This window comes from Herpailurus yagouaroundi, unplaced genomic scaffold (assembly GCF_014898765.1).
Source record: "Herpailurus yagouaroundi ecotype Mexico unplaced genomic scaffold, PumYag 246, whole genome shotgun sequence".
In the NCBI taxonomy this organism is placed as follows: domain Eukaryota; kingdom Metazoa; phylum Chordata; class Mammalia; order Carnivora; family Felidae; genus Herpailurus; species Herpailurus yagouaroundi.
The window spans coordinates 11,681,685-11,697,480 of NW_024412463.1; the positions used below are offsets into that span (position 1 = coordinate 11,681,685).

The 15,796-nt window shown below is 58.9% G+C and overlaps 1 protein-coding gene across 1 annotated transcript in view; it reads left to right on the forward strand.

Moving 5' to 3' along the window:
* The first annotated feature begins 56 nt into the window (after positions 1-56).
* Positions 57-15,796, forward strand: part of NTSR1 (neurotensin receptor 1) — a 47,120-nt gene continuing 31,380 nt past the window's right edge. Inside the window, exon 1 of the mRNA XM_040459860.1 lies at positions 57-808. Coding sequence (XP_040315794.1) covers positions 95-808 — 714 coding nt within the window. The 5' untranslated portion in view covers positions 57-94. The remainder of the gene's footprint in view (positions 809-15,796) is intronic.

Genomic DNA, 15,796 nt, shown 5'->3' on the forward strand with positions numbered 1-15,796 from the left:
GGTGGCGCTTCCGGCTGGACGGCGCGCCCGCTCTCGGTCTCGCGCCCACCCCGCCGGCTTCCTCCGCTCGGTTCCCGCCGGCGCCGCGCCCACCATGCGCCTTAACGGCTCGGCGCCGGGTCCGCGGGGCGCGCCGGGCGCCAAGCCCTTCCCGCTGCCACCCTCGGGGCTGGAGGCGGCGCTCCTGGTCCCCGGCTTCGGTAACGGCTCAGTCAATGAGTCCGAGCGCCTCCGAGCGACGCCCAGCAGCGACCTGGATGTGAACACGGACATCTACTCCAAGGTGCTGGTGACCGCCGTGTACCTGGCGCTCTTCGCGGTGGGCACCGTGGGCAACTCGGTGACGGCGTTCACGCTGGCGCGCAAGAAGTCGCTCCAGAGCCTGCAGAGCACGGTGCATTACCACCTGGGCAGCCTGGCGCTCTCCGACCTGCTCATTCTGATGCTGGCCATGCCCGTGGAGCTGTACAACTTCATCTGGGTGCACCACCCCTGGGCCTTCGGCGACGCCGGCTGCCGGGGCTACTACTTCCTGCGCGACGCCTGCACCTACGCCACCGCCCTCAACGTGGCCAGCCTCAGCGTGGAGCGCTACCTGGCCATCTGCCACCCCTTCAAGGCCAAGACCCTCATGTCTCGCAGCCGCACCAAGAAGTTCATCAGTGCCATCTGGCTGGCCTCGGGCCTGCTGGCCCTGCCCATGCCCTTCACCATGGGCCAGCAGAACCGCAGCGCCGACGGCCATCACCCCGGCGGCCTGGTGTGCACCCCCATAGTGGGCACCGCCACGATCAAGGTCGTCATCCAGGTGAGCGGCTGCTTCGCGCGGGAGGAGGGCTGGGAAGAAACAGGGGTCTCGCGGGGGGGGGGGGGGGCCAGGGTCGGCAGGCTCTCCCTCAGGGAAGCTGCGGGCTTCTCTTTCCCCCACCCCAAAAGTAGTTTCCAGTCTGTGTCCCCCTCTGGGACAGCGCTCTAGAGAACGTCACCGGGAAGTTTTACTCGGAAGCTGGGAAGGAGATGGGGGGGCAGGGGGTCCTCAGGATCAGCCCGCCCTCCTCTTCCCACCTTGCACTCCAGCGCGGCCAGACCTTGCTCCCCCATCTCATCCCCTCCTTCTATCCAAGGGGGCTGGGCCCTCAGATCAGCGAGGTCTCTGAGGGTCCACGGATGGGCCTCAGCCGTCTCCAGACCCCGGTGTGCATGCCGGAGGCCATTCCTTTCATCGGCTTCTCAAAAGGCTGTGTGACCCCAAGAGGCCGGGTCCCTCTCCTCTGCAGCAGAGCCCCCGGGGGTCAGCACTGCTCCCCCCCCCCCCACCAGGCCTCCTGGCTGCTCTGCCCCCTGCTCACAACTTGGGAGGTGGAGTCGAGCCTGATGCCCTGTGGGGCCGGTTCCTTAGGTAAGCCTCGGTTTTCCCGTCTGTGAACCAGGGTGATCACAGCCGTGGCCTCAAGTGACAGAGGATCGAGGAGGAAGCGTGTGGGAAGGGCTTGCACGCGGCACGTTCAGTAGCACTGTCTTGGTGGTGCTGGTGAAAAGTTGCTTCTGCTGGGAAGGGCTTCCGGCATTTGGGCATGGTGGCGGGTGGGGGGCCCGCGTGAGGCGGGTAACGCCGGAGCCCGAGGGTCCGAACAAGGTGTCGCGAGAGCCCAGGCGGGAGACCTCCGCCGGGAATTGGCTCCCCGGGAATCGGCTCCGACAAGGCCTCCTGGCAGGTGGGGGGTTCTGGCCCTGGAGACAAGGTTTCTCAGACCAGGACAGAAATGCCACCGTGGACGGCGTCACGGCCCAGGACCGGGTAGCCACGGAAGTGCTGGTGGGGTGGGGACGGTGGGCGGGGCCGGGGGGGCCACTGTCCCCATGGGGCTGTCCTTCCACACGGCCCGGCAGGACTCATGCTGGGAGTGGGGTAGGAACTGTCATGTGTACGTCACTCCCTGGGCTCTGGCTGATCCACCACGAGTGGCCCCCCCCACACCTGCACTGAGAACTTGTGGCCACGGGGTCCCCTGCGTGGAGGGGCACCCCCACCCCAGCCACACGTAGCAGGGAAATGAGTAGAGCCCAGCCGCCTATCTGCACAGGAGGCAAGGGCACGCAGGGCCGCATGCAGTGAACGGTGGGAAGCTGTCCCCGCTCCTCCCGAGGCCGGAGTCTTCTCCCTTGCTCCTGTCTCGCTCGGCTGGGTCCCGGGGCCACTGCCGCCTGCCTTTGAAGGTATGATGCGGCCGTTCAGGTCAGCAAGTCGAGTCAGTAGCACTGCCCCCACCCCAGGAGACGCCTCCACTCGGACCCCCGCCCCTTTGGCTCTCGGGGGCCTTGGCCGGGAGCGGTCAGGTTTGGATCATCAAAAACAAACCACAGCAGAGCAGACTGGGCACGCCCCCCCCCCCCAAAGCGTCCTCTCCATTGGCCCCACGCGATCAGATGCCTCAGTGACACTGCTTCACCTCTCAAAGGGCCGTCTCTCCCAGTCCCTGTGCTCAGAGGGTGCCACACCCACACTGCCCAGGGCGTGTCATTCGTCCAGGATGTCTGCTGAGCACTGACTATGGACAGGCCCCACTTCTGCACCCACGGACATAGTGCTGCCCCAGCATTGACCAAAAGCTTGCTGGCTTCCTGACGCCCCCCAGATCGGCCGCAGCCTTGTGCTGGGAAGGACCGATAGGGCTCCCTCCAGGCGCCCTTCCTTCCGTGCTGACGGCCAAGGGCGGACGGCAGGAGTGTGTCCGGGCCCTTCTACACGACCCCTCCCTCTCAGGAGAGGTGCCCCCGGTTGACGTTCCCCCCTCGGGCCTCTGGGCCGCTTGGCAGGACGGGGGCGAACGTCCGCTGTCTTTTAAGCAGCGACGTCTGCCCGGCAGGGAGGGGCTGGGTGCTTGTGTCCATCCGTATGTCGCCCTTTCACCGGCCACGGTGGAAGCGTGCAGCCGTTGGCCGATCGAATGGTCCCTCTTTCCAAAGCGGAGGCCTCTCCCAGCCTGTGTGTCCCCCAGGAGGCCACCAGCATCCCCCCCCCCCCGCCGCCCCTCCCCACCATCCGCACGAGCCCATGCTGGGCACTTATATGCAAACTAGTGCTTAGAAATGAGGTGGTTCAGTCAGATATCTGAGCAGCTTAGAATGGTCATTGCCGAACCACATCTTGAGCAGGTATCTCATTATCTGAGCAGGTAGCCTGGAGCTGGGCCGAGGGGAGCTTGTACAGAGGGCAGGGCCGCGCCCGGGCCAGCGGAGACCCCAGGCCCTGGGCCCCCAGTTGACAAGGGCGTCTGGCAGGAGGAGCCCACGGAGCCTGCCACGTTCCCTAATCCGGTCCCTCCTCTGGCCCTAGGAGGGAACTGGACTCAGGCTTTCCAATGCACTGTTGGTTCCAGTGCAGCCGTCCTGAGTGAAAGACGTGCGCGCACCAGCCACCGAGGGGCCCTCCCCTTAGAAAGTTCCTCTGAGAAGCTTCGCCTCCACCGTTCACGCAGGTGTCTGCCCGGGGTTGGGCAGCGGGCCACACCGGTGGCCCTGCTCCTGTGGATCTGCCCCGGGCTGGGTCGTGTTTGGTCCCACGCAGCCCTGCCGGGTCCCTGCTCTGACCTCAGCCACGCTCTCTGTTGCTGCTCGGGTGGGATGCCCATCCCTCCGGCGAATGCGACCTGAGCACTTACTGAGTGCGGCGAGTTCCAAAGGCAGTGAGCCGAGGGGACCGGTGACCGGGGTGGCAGACGCCTGGGGGGGTTGTGCATCTGGTTCAGATCGGACCTGGCCGGGGGCTTGTCCAGCCTCATAATCCCGGCGGCCCCCAGCCTGACCCAGGACTCAGCAGCAAATATGCCGCCTGCCCCAAGGCGGTCGCTAACCTGGTCACCAGCTCTGCCTGGTGCCAGCCCCAGCTCCCTAGACTCATGTTGTCCCCATGTGTTCTCCCAGTTAGAGAAGGGGGAGGGGGGGAGGCGCTGACGTCCGGACCAGTGTTCTCAAGCCTGGGGACTGTGGCCACGCGTATGCAAACACATACAGGTGCACACACAGAGACACATGCACAGACATACATGCACGAACATGGAGATACCCAGAAGCACACGGACGTGCACACGTGTGCACGTCGACATGCAAAGAGGAACACGCAGACACGTGTGTGCTCGTATTACACATAAACACACGTGTGTGCTTCGACACAGACACCCATGCACAGACGCTTGCACACATACATGAGCACACGTGTGCACACAGGTTGCACACGCACGCACGCACACACACACACACAGATGCATGCACACATACACGAGCACACGCAGCTGTACTTGACCGTGTGCCCGCGCAGCATCCTGTCCACACGGCAGGCTGTCTGTGCAGCTCAGTTAACAGCGGGTGGTCTGGGAGGCCCCATCTTTTCCGTCAAAAGTAGGGAGGCCTCTGTGCTGCTCGGGGCACAGGATCTGGGGGACCGGCGTGTGCAGCAGGCTGGTGAGGGAAGCTCAGGACCCATCCTTCTCTAACAGGTGCCGTGCACATCGGCCCCCAGGATCAGGGTCACCCCAGCCCTCGGTGCTGAGGGGCATGACTGGGCAGAATCCCAGGGACCCAAGCGAGCGCTCACGTGGTGCCCCGAGGCGGTCTTGCCCTGTCCCTGGCGAATGTCCTGGGGGCGGTAGGGCCTTGCCTCCGGGGAGACCTGGTTCTGCTGTTTTTTGGTAAATGTATGGTCTCTGTGATGCTCAAACCAGCGGCAAAGTGTGTCCGCCCTCGGAGAACTCTGCTCCGTGGGCAGGGCCGGAGGGAGCCCGGAAGCCTCCCGGGGCAGAGCGACCCTGCGCGCACCGCGGTGCCTGGGCGAGGGCAGGGGCGGGGGAGCTGAGTCGGGGACAGCCCCCCCCCCTCCGAGCGCAGGGCAGGAGCCGGGGAGCCTGGTGGGCACCAGCGAGGGCTCTGGAGCTGTCACTTCATTGTTGCTGTTTCCAGCCCCTGCGGGCCTCGCAGCAGCTGCGTGGACGAAGGATCCTGCTCCTGGGGGCTCCCTGCTCCTTTGTTCACCTTCCTAGACAGGCGTGTCCCCGGCAGGGATACACCGTCTTTCCGGAGGAGCAGGGGCGTGGGGGAGGAGCTGGCGCCCCGCACCCCCCTGCCTAGAGCCGAGGCAGCTCCATCACGGGCCCTCAAGGGCTGACGTGGCTCCGCGGGGGCAGAGGCAGCCAGGACCTGCCTCCACAAAGTGGGAGAAAATTGGATCCAATAAAATTAGACCAGGAGGCATTTTCTCAGGGCCTCTGCCCTGTGGCACCTCGATTCTCCGTTCCTGCCCCTGCCTGTGAGCCACAGGCCCGGGGGTCGCGGCCGGCCGGCCTCAGTGATGCTGGCACTCTCGTGGGTAAAGGGTAGCGAGCCGCAGGGTCCCCACCGACGTGACAGGGCAGTGGGGGACGCGGCGGATGCTAGAGTGCCCAGCTCCCAGCTGGTGCCATCACATCCCCCCATCCTGGGCACTGAGGGCGCAGCGGCCCCTCCAGAGCATGGGTCCCCCTCCGCCTCCTAAGTGAGGGACCTCCTGAAATCAGCACCAGTGCCCTGGGATTAAAGAGACAGGGCCGGTAAGCCCAATGCGGGGTTTCCAGTTAGACGCTGGGCCGGAAAGGGCAATCGCCGTGAAGGCTGCGAGCCAGCTGTCAAAGCCGGGCACTGCCCAAGGGCAGAGTGCCCACCGAGGGAGGACAGGCTTGCAGGACAGGCGGTCCTGGGGGGGTGTGTGCCTGGCAGCGGGGGGAGGGTATCCCACCTGCTCATGACGTCGGGGCGTGGGGGGGGGGGGGGGGCTTTGTTTCCCTCCAGCACAGAAGGAACAGCCACACACCCCATCTGGTCTCCCAGCGGCTTGTGTTACGAGGAGAAAAGGCATCTGAAGCCTTTCTTGTTTTCCATTGCGGTGACGCACACACAGCAGATTACCGGTTCAGCCGTCCCCACCGCCAGCACTCGGCCGTCAGTCGGGAAGGGCTCTGCGTCCCCATTAAGCCTCGCCCACTCCCACTTCCTGGGTCCAGGTTTGACTGCTGTCCGCCCTCGTCTGCGGGGTCTCGGGCCTTTCCTCACCCGTGAAGCGTCGGGGTCCCCGAAGGAACGCGCTGAGCGAAAGCAGCCCCGTCAGAAAACCACCGACATTCCGGAAAAGGGACAGCACTGGGGACAGATTAGTGGCTGACGGGCTGGGGGCGGGGTCGCGTTTGGGCCATCAGTGTCCTGCCTCCTGACTGGTGTCCCTTACGTGGCAGGGCTTTTATCAGAGCTCGTGGAGCTGTGGACTGAGGGGTAATTTCACGACTGAGTTACGTGTCCGTGAGCGCGTCAGGAACCAAGCTGAGGGCGCTCGGAGACCTCACCCCGTGAAGGCCCTGGGGGGCACCAGGTCCCTGCTCATGGTCCTCCTGAAGGCCCAATGGCCCGGAAGGACCCGAGGGGTCCTGGGAACATTCGCGGGGAGCTCAAAGCCCGGTAGCCCCGTCTCCCCTCCACTCGCACCGAGAGCCAGGCAGGTGCTGGGGGCCCAGGAGGCACAGGGGACGAGGGCCCGACTCCCACACCCAGAGGAGCACAGTGTTGCCGAGCTCACGGCCCTGGGCTCCGCCTGGGCCCCGGAGACCCCTGCCGTCCCCAGCAGCCACCGGCAAAGGTGCAGCCACTAGGGGCCGTGTGGCCGGCCCGGCCTGGTGCCGTCCGGTGAGGGCCGGGCTCCTCGGGTCCAGCCAGGAGGCTGCTCCCCTGCAGCCTGCGGGGACCACACCCCTGCGTCATCACCCTGGGCTGGTGTGGGGGCAGGGCGGGGGCAGGGGGGCAGTAGGGCCCCTCGGGGGCACGCAGCACGGAGGCCTCACCGCTGGCCAGCCGTAGGGCCCTGGCCAAGCGACATGACCTGCACCTCATTTCTTTGTCCACCAGCTGCGGGTGGTGGCTCGCGGCCCAGTGGGTCAGGGCACTTGGCGTGCTTGGGACGGCCCCGGGCGCCGCGCGAGGGCTCCGCGACGCGCACACCACAGAACAGCGGCGTTCGTGGGGAGCCCAGGACCCGCGATCTGTGGTTTTAAGGCATCAAGAGCTGCTCTCCTCCCGGGAGGGTCCTCGTCCCGGGGCTGGGAGCTGTTTCTGTCATCCGTGTGCGTCCACGCTCTGGGGGTCCTCGTGCACCCCCCGGGTCCTGCCAGAAACCTTTTAAGTTTACCCCTAGAGGGGCTCCTGGGGGCTCAGTCGGTTAAGCGTCCAACTCTTGATTTCAGCTCAGGTCATGATCTCGCAGTTTGTGAGTTCGAGCCCCGCATCAGCCTCTGTGCTGACAGCTCAGAGCCTGGAGCCTGCCTGGGATTCTCTCTCCTTCCCTCTCTCTGCCCCTCTCCCGCGTGCACACACGCCCGCTCTCTCAAATAAATAAACTTAAAAAAAGATTTAAGATCTACACCTGGTAAAAATCACTTTCCTTTTGCTTCCTTCCGAGTTCTGGCAAACGCACACAGCCCCGTAACCGTAGCTCAGAGCATCGCGGCCAGTCTTGTCGCCCCAAAGCTTTGTCTTGTCCTGTTGCGTTGGGGCAGGCATGCCCCGTCCCAGGATCTGTTTTCCTCCGAGCCTCGCGCCTTTCCCAGAATGTCACGTAAATGGAGCCTCACGGGGCGTCACCTCCCGAGTCTGGCTTCTGTCGCTTAGCACGGTGCTCACTGGTGTCTGAGTCGAGAGCTCTTCCTCCTTTTATGGAGGATTCCGTTGAAGCCTGGACCACGTCTGTGTATCCGTTTGCCGGGTGAGGGGCACTGGCTCGTTTCCAGTTTTGAGCAGCAGCTCGTCCTTGGTTCAGGCTTCAGTGTGAACGTGCGTTCTCATTTCTCCGGAGTGAATCCTGAGGAGGGAGCCGGGTTGCCGGGTCATACGGGAGGGTGTTCGACCTTTTAGGAAACGGCCAAGCTTTTCCCAAATGGAGGTGCCGTAGGGAACGTCCGGGCTGCCCGCACCTGCTGTCGTAGGCGCGACCCTTGTTTTCTTCCAGCCCCCAGGGGCGTGCCGTGGGACCTTGAGGTTTGGTTTGCGCTTCCCTAATGATCGGTGCCGTGGAGCGGCTCGCCACACTCTGTCCGCGCCTGTGCGCCTTCTCTGACAACATGTCGGTTTCGGTACCTTGCCCAGTTTTTATTTATGTATTTTTTTTTCATTTTTAGTGTTTATTTATTTTTGAGAGAGAGAGAGAGAGACAGAGCACAAGCAGGGGAGGGGCAGAGAGAGAGAGGGAGACACAAGATCCGAAACTGGCTCCAGGCTCCGAGCTGTCAGCGCAGAGCCCAGCGCGGGGCTCGAACCCACGAACCGCGAGATTCTGACCTGAGCCGAAGTCGGAGGCTTAACCGACGGAGCCCCCCAGAGGTTTTAAACTGACTTGTTTTCTTACTGAATTTTGAGAGTTTTGAAAACTGCATACGAGTCCTCTGTGCAGATACGTGCTTCGCAAGCATTTTCTCCCCTGTGGTTTATCTGTGCATTTTCCTGACCTCGTTTGTCACAGAGCAAACAGCTGTCGTTTTGACAGGCTCCAACTTACCAGACGTTTTAACGAATCACACTCTTGGTGTTGTGTCTAGGAATTCACGAAGATCCCCTTCCCCGGTTCCTTCCATCATCTTCGTCACTTATGTTTCACGTGCAGGTTTATGATCTGTTTTGAGTTAATTTTTCCACAGGGTGAGCTATGGATGCTTGTCTTTTCTTTTTACATATCCACATCCAAGCGGTCAGTGCCGCTCGAGAAAAGACGATCTTCTCTGCGCTGAAGTTTTTTGGCACCTCCATCAAAAGTCACCTGACCTCCCGTGCGGGGCTCTGCCCAGACCTCCCTCCGTCTGCGTGTCTGTGCTGTCCCTGCCCCCACACTGCCTCCAGCACCGCAGCCTTGTGGGGGGTGTTCCAGACGGCGGGCTCCTCGGTCCTCCTGTTCTTTCCCAGAAGCCCTGCGCTACTCTCGTTCCTTTGTTTTCTATGTAAATGTTAGAATCCGCTTCTCAGCGTCCACAGAAGCGCCCGCAGGGGTTTTGATTTAAACTGGGACAGTGTGTGGCTCAGTGGGGGGAGACTTGGCATCTTAACCCTGAGACATCTGGTCCCCAAGCACAACGCAGCCCTCTGTTCGGTTAGGTCCCCTTTGCCGCGGTTACTGTGCCTCTGCCGGCGCACAGATCCTGACGTGCTCGGTTAGGTTACACCTAAGTATTCGTGTTTGGGGTTATTGCACACGGGCTCTTAAAATTTTTTCTCTTTCCCGTCGTTGACGGCCAGCATAGAGAAATGTGAGTGGGTTTGTGGGTTGATGTGTGTCTTGTGACCATGGTAAGCACACGTATGAATTCTGCAAATAATTTTGTAGGTTCCCTGGGGTTTTCTGTGCAGGCAGTCCTGTCGTCTGTGAATAGAGAAAGTTTCATTTCATCCTGTCCAATCTGTATGCCTGTAATTTCCTTTTACTGCCTCATCGCGCCGGCTGTGACATCTGATATGTAATCTGGGCAGAAGAGAAAATCTCCCGGCCTCGTTCCTGATCTTGGAGAGAAAGTGTTTGTGCTTTATAGTTAATATGAGGTTTTTTGTTAAGTTTTTAGTAGATGATCTTTATCAGATTAAGAAATTTCCCTTCTATTCCTAGTTTGCTGAGGGTGTTTATCATGAACGGATGCTGAATTTTGTCCAATGCTTTTTCTCCATTCTTGGTGTGATCGTATGATTTTTCTTCCTTAGTTAATACAGTGAATTACATTGATTAGTGTTTTGTTGTGGTCAAGCGTATATAATATAAAATTCACCATTTTAGCCATTTTTAAGTGTCTGTTTCAATGACACTGAGCACACCCACATTTCAGTGTGGCCGTCCCCACGACCTGCCCTCAGGACTCCTTCATCTTCCCAGACGAGAACTTGAGAACTTGGTCCTCATACTGTCCGCCCCTGCTCCCCCTGCCCTGCCCCTGCCCCACCCACTGCCCCCTCACCTGCCCTGCCCTCTACTTCTGCCTCTGTGGACACAACTACTCTGGGCGCCTTGTATCAGTGTAAAATGTTGACTGATTTTTAATGTTGAACCAGACTCACATTTCTTTTTTTTTTTTTTTTTTTCAAATTTTTATGTAAATTCTAGTTCATTGAGTCGATATTGGTTTCAGGAGCAGAACCCAGTGACTCATCACTCACATACAACACCCCGTGCTCATCCCAACACGTGCCCTCCTTCGTGCCCATCCCCCATCTAGGGGGGGGGCCGCGCCCCCCCGCCCTCGGTCAGCCTCAGTTTGTTCTCTGTATCTAAGTCTCTTATGGTTTGTTTTCCTCTCTTCTCTTCCCCCTCTTCCCATATGTTCATCTGTTTTATTTCTTAAATTCCATATATGAGTGAAATCATATGGTACTTGTCTTTCTCTGACTTACTTTGCTTGACATAGTACTACGTTCTAGCTCCATCCACGTCGTTGCAAATGGCAGGATTTCATTCTTTGTGATGCTGAGTAGTACTCCGCTGTATATAAACACCACATCTTCCTCATCCATCATCCGTCGATGGACAGGCAGGCTGTGTCCATAGTCTGGCTGTTGTCGAGGGTGCTGCCGTGAACATCGTGGTGCGTGTCCCCCTTCAAGTCTGTATTTCTGTGTCCTTTGCCCAAATACCTCGTCCTGCAATCGCTGCGTCGTGGGTCGACCCCAGCCTCACGTTTCTGGTACAAACTCCACCTGGTCATGTCACGTATCGTCCCGTTTGTATGTTGCCGGATTTGGTTTGTTAATACTTGGTTGAGAATCTTTGTGTGTTTGCTCCTGAGACACATCGGTCTGCAGCTTTGGCTTCTTGTATGTCTTTGTCTGGTTTTGGTGTCCGGATAATGCTGGTTTCATAAAATGGTCTGAGAAGTATCTGCTCCTCTCCTGTTTTCTGAAAGAGATTGTGTGGAATTGGTAGTATTTCTTCTTCAAAGGTTTGGTGGCATCTTTCGGTGAACCCGTCTGGGCCTGGAGTTTCGTGGGACGGGTTCTGGCCGTGAATTCAAGGCCCTTCCTGGGTACGGAGAAGGTCCGGGGTGCGTTTCTTCCCACGTTCGGGCAACTTGTGTCTTTCAGGGAATTGGTGCATTTTCTCTAAGTTGTCAAATTTGGCGGCTTGCAGTTCGTGGCTTGGCTTTGTCACCGGGTCCTACCTGTGGGGTCTGTAACCATCCCTTGTTTTCTCCACTCCTGATATCAGTGGTCTGTGCGTTCTCTTTTCTCCCCTGCTCAGTACGGCCGGTTTACCCGTATTGTTACTCTTTTTTCGATTAACCAGCTTCACTGACTTTTTCTGGTGTCTTTCTGCTTCGGTCGTATTTATTTTATGTTCCCGTCTTCGTCTCCTTTCTGTGCCTGGTCTGGATTTAGTCTGTTTTGAGCTCCTAGACCTCTTAAGGTAGAAGCTTAGACTCATGATTCAAGGCCTTATTCTTTTGCAGTTTAAACATTTAATGCTACAGACTCCCTCCCAGATGCTGCCTTAGTAGCGTTTCAAAATTTGCAAAATGGGTTCTAATTCAGTCCAACAGGTTTTCTCACTTCTCCTGAGATTTAATTCCCTCTGCTCTTTGGACTGTTTAGAATCGTGTTGTTTAATTTGCAAGCGTTTGGGGATTTTCCAGACGACGCTTTGTCATTGATTTGTAATGCCATATGTTTGGAGAACATGCTTGCGCGATTTCACTTCCCCAAAGGGGTTCACGTTTCGTCCGACGGCCCCGAGTCCCGGTCTGAGCTGGCGAGCGACGCGTGCGCCCTCGCAGGGCATGCGCTCTGTGGGGCGTATCACTCTCTGAGGGCTGATTTGGCTGGCCACGCTGTATTCCCACTGGTTCTCTCCATCCATTTCGAGAGAGTTGGCTTACCTCAAGGAGCATGGTTCCAACACCTGCCGTAACGCCCTTGTCTGGGGACACCTTCTGCGTCCTCCTGAGGGCGATCTGTGTCGTCTTTTGCAGAAGACTTAGGTTTTCCCTGTTCCTTCAACATCAAGTAATTTCCGATTGCTTTCTGGACACTTAGAATATTGCCGTGGCATCTGGGGTGATTTAGAACCCTCTGGAAGACGTTGAGGTTTTCGGTTGAGTCTCGTCTTTGGTCAGGGAGCCTTGAGGGCTGTCTGGTGGCGGTGGCTGTGGCGTCCGTCCCGCCCGCGTGCCCTCCCCCGTGCGCCCACCGTTCAGGGTGTAGTCCTGGTTCTTGGAGGTGGTTTATGTCACGGTGCAGTTTTCAGGCTCTTTACTCCGGCTCGCTAGGTGCGTCCCATACGTGTGCAGGTCAAGGGTAACCCCAGGACTGCTGTCGATTCATGCAAGAATTGGGGGGCCCCTTTTCCCACTGTCTCCTTGCCGACACTTCCTCCCACGCTCTGTGGTTTCCAGAGATCCCTTTCTTAGTCCTCTGACTGGGGCGCCAGAGAATTCCGTGTTATTTCCCCCACTGACTTTTTTAGGCGCACCTGTCTCTATTCCTGTAACGGCTGCTCCGGGGCCATAAACGTGCATCCTTAAGTTATCGGCGTCTGATAGAAATTCACAGTATACCCGTTCACACCTGACACTTCCCACTTCCCGTCGCTCACCTGGAGGTCTGTTTTAGCCAATCCTTTTTTTTCTTTTTTCTTTTTTTTTTTTTTTCTCAACGTTTATTTATTTTTGGGACAGAGAGAGACAGAGCATGAACGGGGGAGGGGCAGAGAGAGAGGGAGACACAGAATCGGAAACAGGCTCCAGGCTCTGAGCCATCAGCCCAGAGCCCGACGCGGGGCTCGAACTCCCGGACCGCGAGATCGTGACCTGGCTGAAGTCGGACGCTTAACCGACTGCGCCACCCAGGCGCCCCTAATTGCTTTTTTTTCTTAGCAGTGGGTCACATTTTCCTGCTTCTTTGCATATCTCGTAATTTTTTATTTCTACTGGGCGTTGCAGATGACACGTCGAAGAGACTCTGTTGTGTCATCTTCTTCTGAAGAGTGTCGGTTCTTGCTTTAGTGGGGCTCTCGGTTGCAGACTGATCATCTCGGTCTACACCTTGTCCGTGCAGCTCTGCAGAAAGCCCAAGCCCTTCTAACTGGGGAGGACCCCGCCGTAGACTCAGTGTCCCCTGGGGGTTTTGGAGTTGGTTTTGAGGCTTAGATGAGTCGCGCGTGGCCCTCCCTCTGGGGCGTGGCGCTTACTCCTAAGGTGCGGGCTTGCTGGCACCCGAGCACGACACTCCATGTGCCAAGGATGCCTCTCCCCTCCGGTGCTGCCAGAAGGCTGTGTACACAGCCCAGCCCGCCCAGAAGCCACGGAGAGCCCCCCTCAGGCTTCTGAGGACCCCCACCGTGCAGGATACCCCCCAAGTGCCTTCTCTGCAGATTTAAACCGCTCCCGTGGCCCCAGTTTTTGAGTGCTGCCTCTTGACTGGAATAGCCATGCTCTGTCCAGACCACCCCCCCCCCCCCGCCACCGACTCCGAACGTTGCAATGGCGAAAACACCCCCAAGAAGATCAACACGTGACCGCGGGGCTCACCTGGGGAGGTCCCTCGCCCTCAGCCACCACAGTCTTGCACTGCGGATTGTCCAGTGTGTGAGAACAATAGCCCGACGCTCTGTGTACAACTTCATGGCTGTTTATGACAGCGGATTTAGTCCAGCGCCCCACGCGGGACGCATCCCTGGAGTTGAAACGCTGCCTAGTTTCAAAAATATCCCAGGCAGCTTATGATAGAAGACTTGGGTTCAAAGGAATGACTAAAACAAAGTTGCAAAAGAATGGCTAACAAAGAAACATAGTTATCCCAGGAACACGAAGTTGAAGATGGCCTCTGTGTTCCAGTGAGTCTTCTACAGAAGCTTATGAAAGAGTGACATGATTTGGACTTGAACGTTTTTAGCTCCTTGTCTGCTAAAAGGTGATCTTATTGTAAAGTTCAGTAACTCTCCCTTGACATGTTTAAAGGTTAAGAGCATTCTTCCGCGACTTTTGTGCTCTCATAACTCAAAAAAACACTTCCTCTATTTAAAAAAACACACACCATTTTCAATCTCCTGAAGTTCAGAGAGTCCTGGGGCGGTAATAATCCCCGCTCGGGAGTGATTAAGTTGTAACCGCTCACGGCAGGCCGGGGGCTGCGTAACTTCCCCGCGGTTTGTCAGGACTGCGGAGCCGTAGCCCCCGCGGCTCGGGCCCAAGTGGAAGCGCGTCTGGGTCGTGTCACTTGGGAACCCCGAGCGTCGGGACGTCCAGGACTCGCCGATGGGGCCAAAATCAAAGATGAGCTCATTTGTAGCTCGTCAGGCACTGCGCCCAACAGGATGTGCGCGGCTGGAAGCTGTCGAGGGTCACTATTTATTGCCTGGGGATGAGGGAGAAGCGATCGCATCTGTCCTCACCCCACTCCCAGGATCCCTGGCTCCGGGCTCTCCTGAGCTCCCAGCCCCCCCCCCCCCCCGCCCCGGGAACCCTTAAAGGAAAGGAGCACCAAGTGGGGGCTGGAAGCTTTCCAGCCCGTTTGGACATGCAGCCTGGAGACCCCCTTCTGGACTGTCCTCAGGGTGGGGAACCCTGCACAGCACCACTGAATCCTCCCCACTCCCCCACCGCCGGGGGGCGGGGAGACAGGGCCAAGCCCCGGAAAAGCGCTTAGACTTCTTCGAAACCAGCTTCTGGTGAACCTCACCCCCGGTGGCCCCCAGGCGGTCCGCCCATCTTCCCCTGACAGCGGGCCAGGAGCACAGGCACCAGGGTCCAGGGCGGGAGGCAGGATAATGCAGACAGGAGCACCCTGTGAGGAAGGCGTCAAGCAGCTGGGTCCCTGGCAGTCCTGTGTGGCACTTGCAGCGATGCCCCCGTGAGGCGGGAAGGGACGTGACCAGCCCACAGGCCCCTCTGCCCCCCCACAGGCTGGCACGATGCCTGGGCCCTAGACTCTGCCCGGCCCTGAGGCCCATTTTGCTGAGGCCAGCCGTCCTCCCGGGAGACTTGGGCCCAGCTGGGTGCTGGGCGGAGTTAGAGGAAGACAGGGCACTTGCCACGCCCGGGCCTGGGCTTGAGGGGCAGTGGTCTTCTGGGGGCCCTTTTGGCCTCCGAGGCTCGGCAGATTGGGAAAAAGTCCGAGCCGGCCACGCAGGCTGCCACACAGACGCTTGAGCGGTGACCTGGGGTCGGGACGCGCACCCCCGCTAAAGAAGCTTTTCTGGAACGGTGAGGCGCCTCTGAGGCTCCCCGTCACACGCGCCCGCCGCCGAGGCGCAGATAATGGCAGGGCATTTAGGCAAAGTGAGCACCCGTAAAACCTCTGCAATTCATTTTCCTGACAGCTTGTTTAAGAGACGCCATCTAATGTATTAAAAATACCTACATTTGTGTCGGATCTGAGATCAGCTAGAAGACGCTCAGAAAGCTCCAGTGGAAACTACGGGGGGGGGTGGGCAGAGATTCCTGTTTGGAAAAGGCTCTAACCCAAACACCTCTTCTGCTTCTGCCTATCGTGAGGGCCACGGAAAGTGCCGTGGGTCTCAGGAGCCGTGTGCGCGGACCCTGGGGCCACGGTAGCACGGGACCACGGACCATGCTGCTCAAACTGTCCTGTCCTGTCCTGTTGCAACTGTGGAGGCCAGAAGTCTGAAACCGAGGTGTGGACATGCCCTAGAGGAAGGTCCCTCCCGCCCCTTGCAGCCTCGGGTGGCCCCAGGCGTCCCTTGACCCGTGGCTGCGCCCCTCCAGTCTCTGCCTGTGTCTTCACGTGGTGTCTCCTCTGT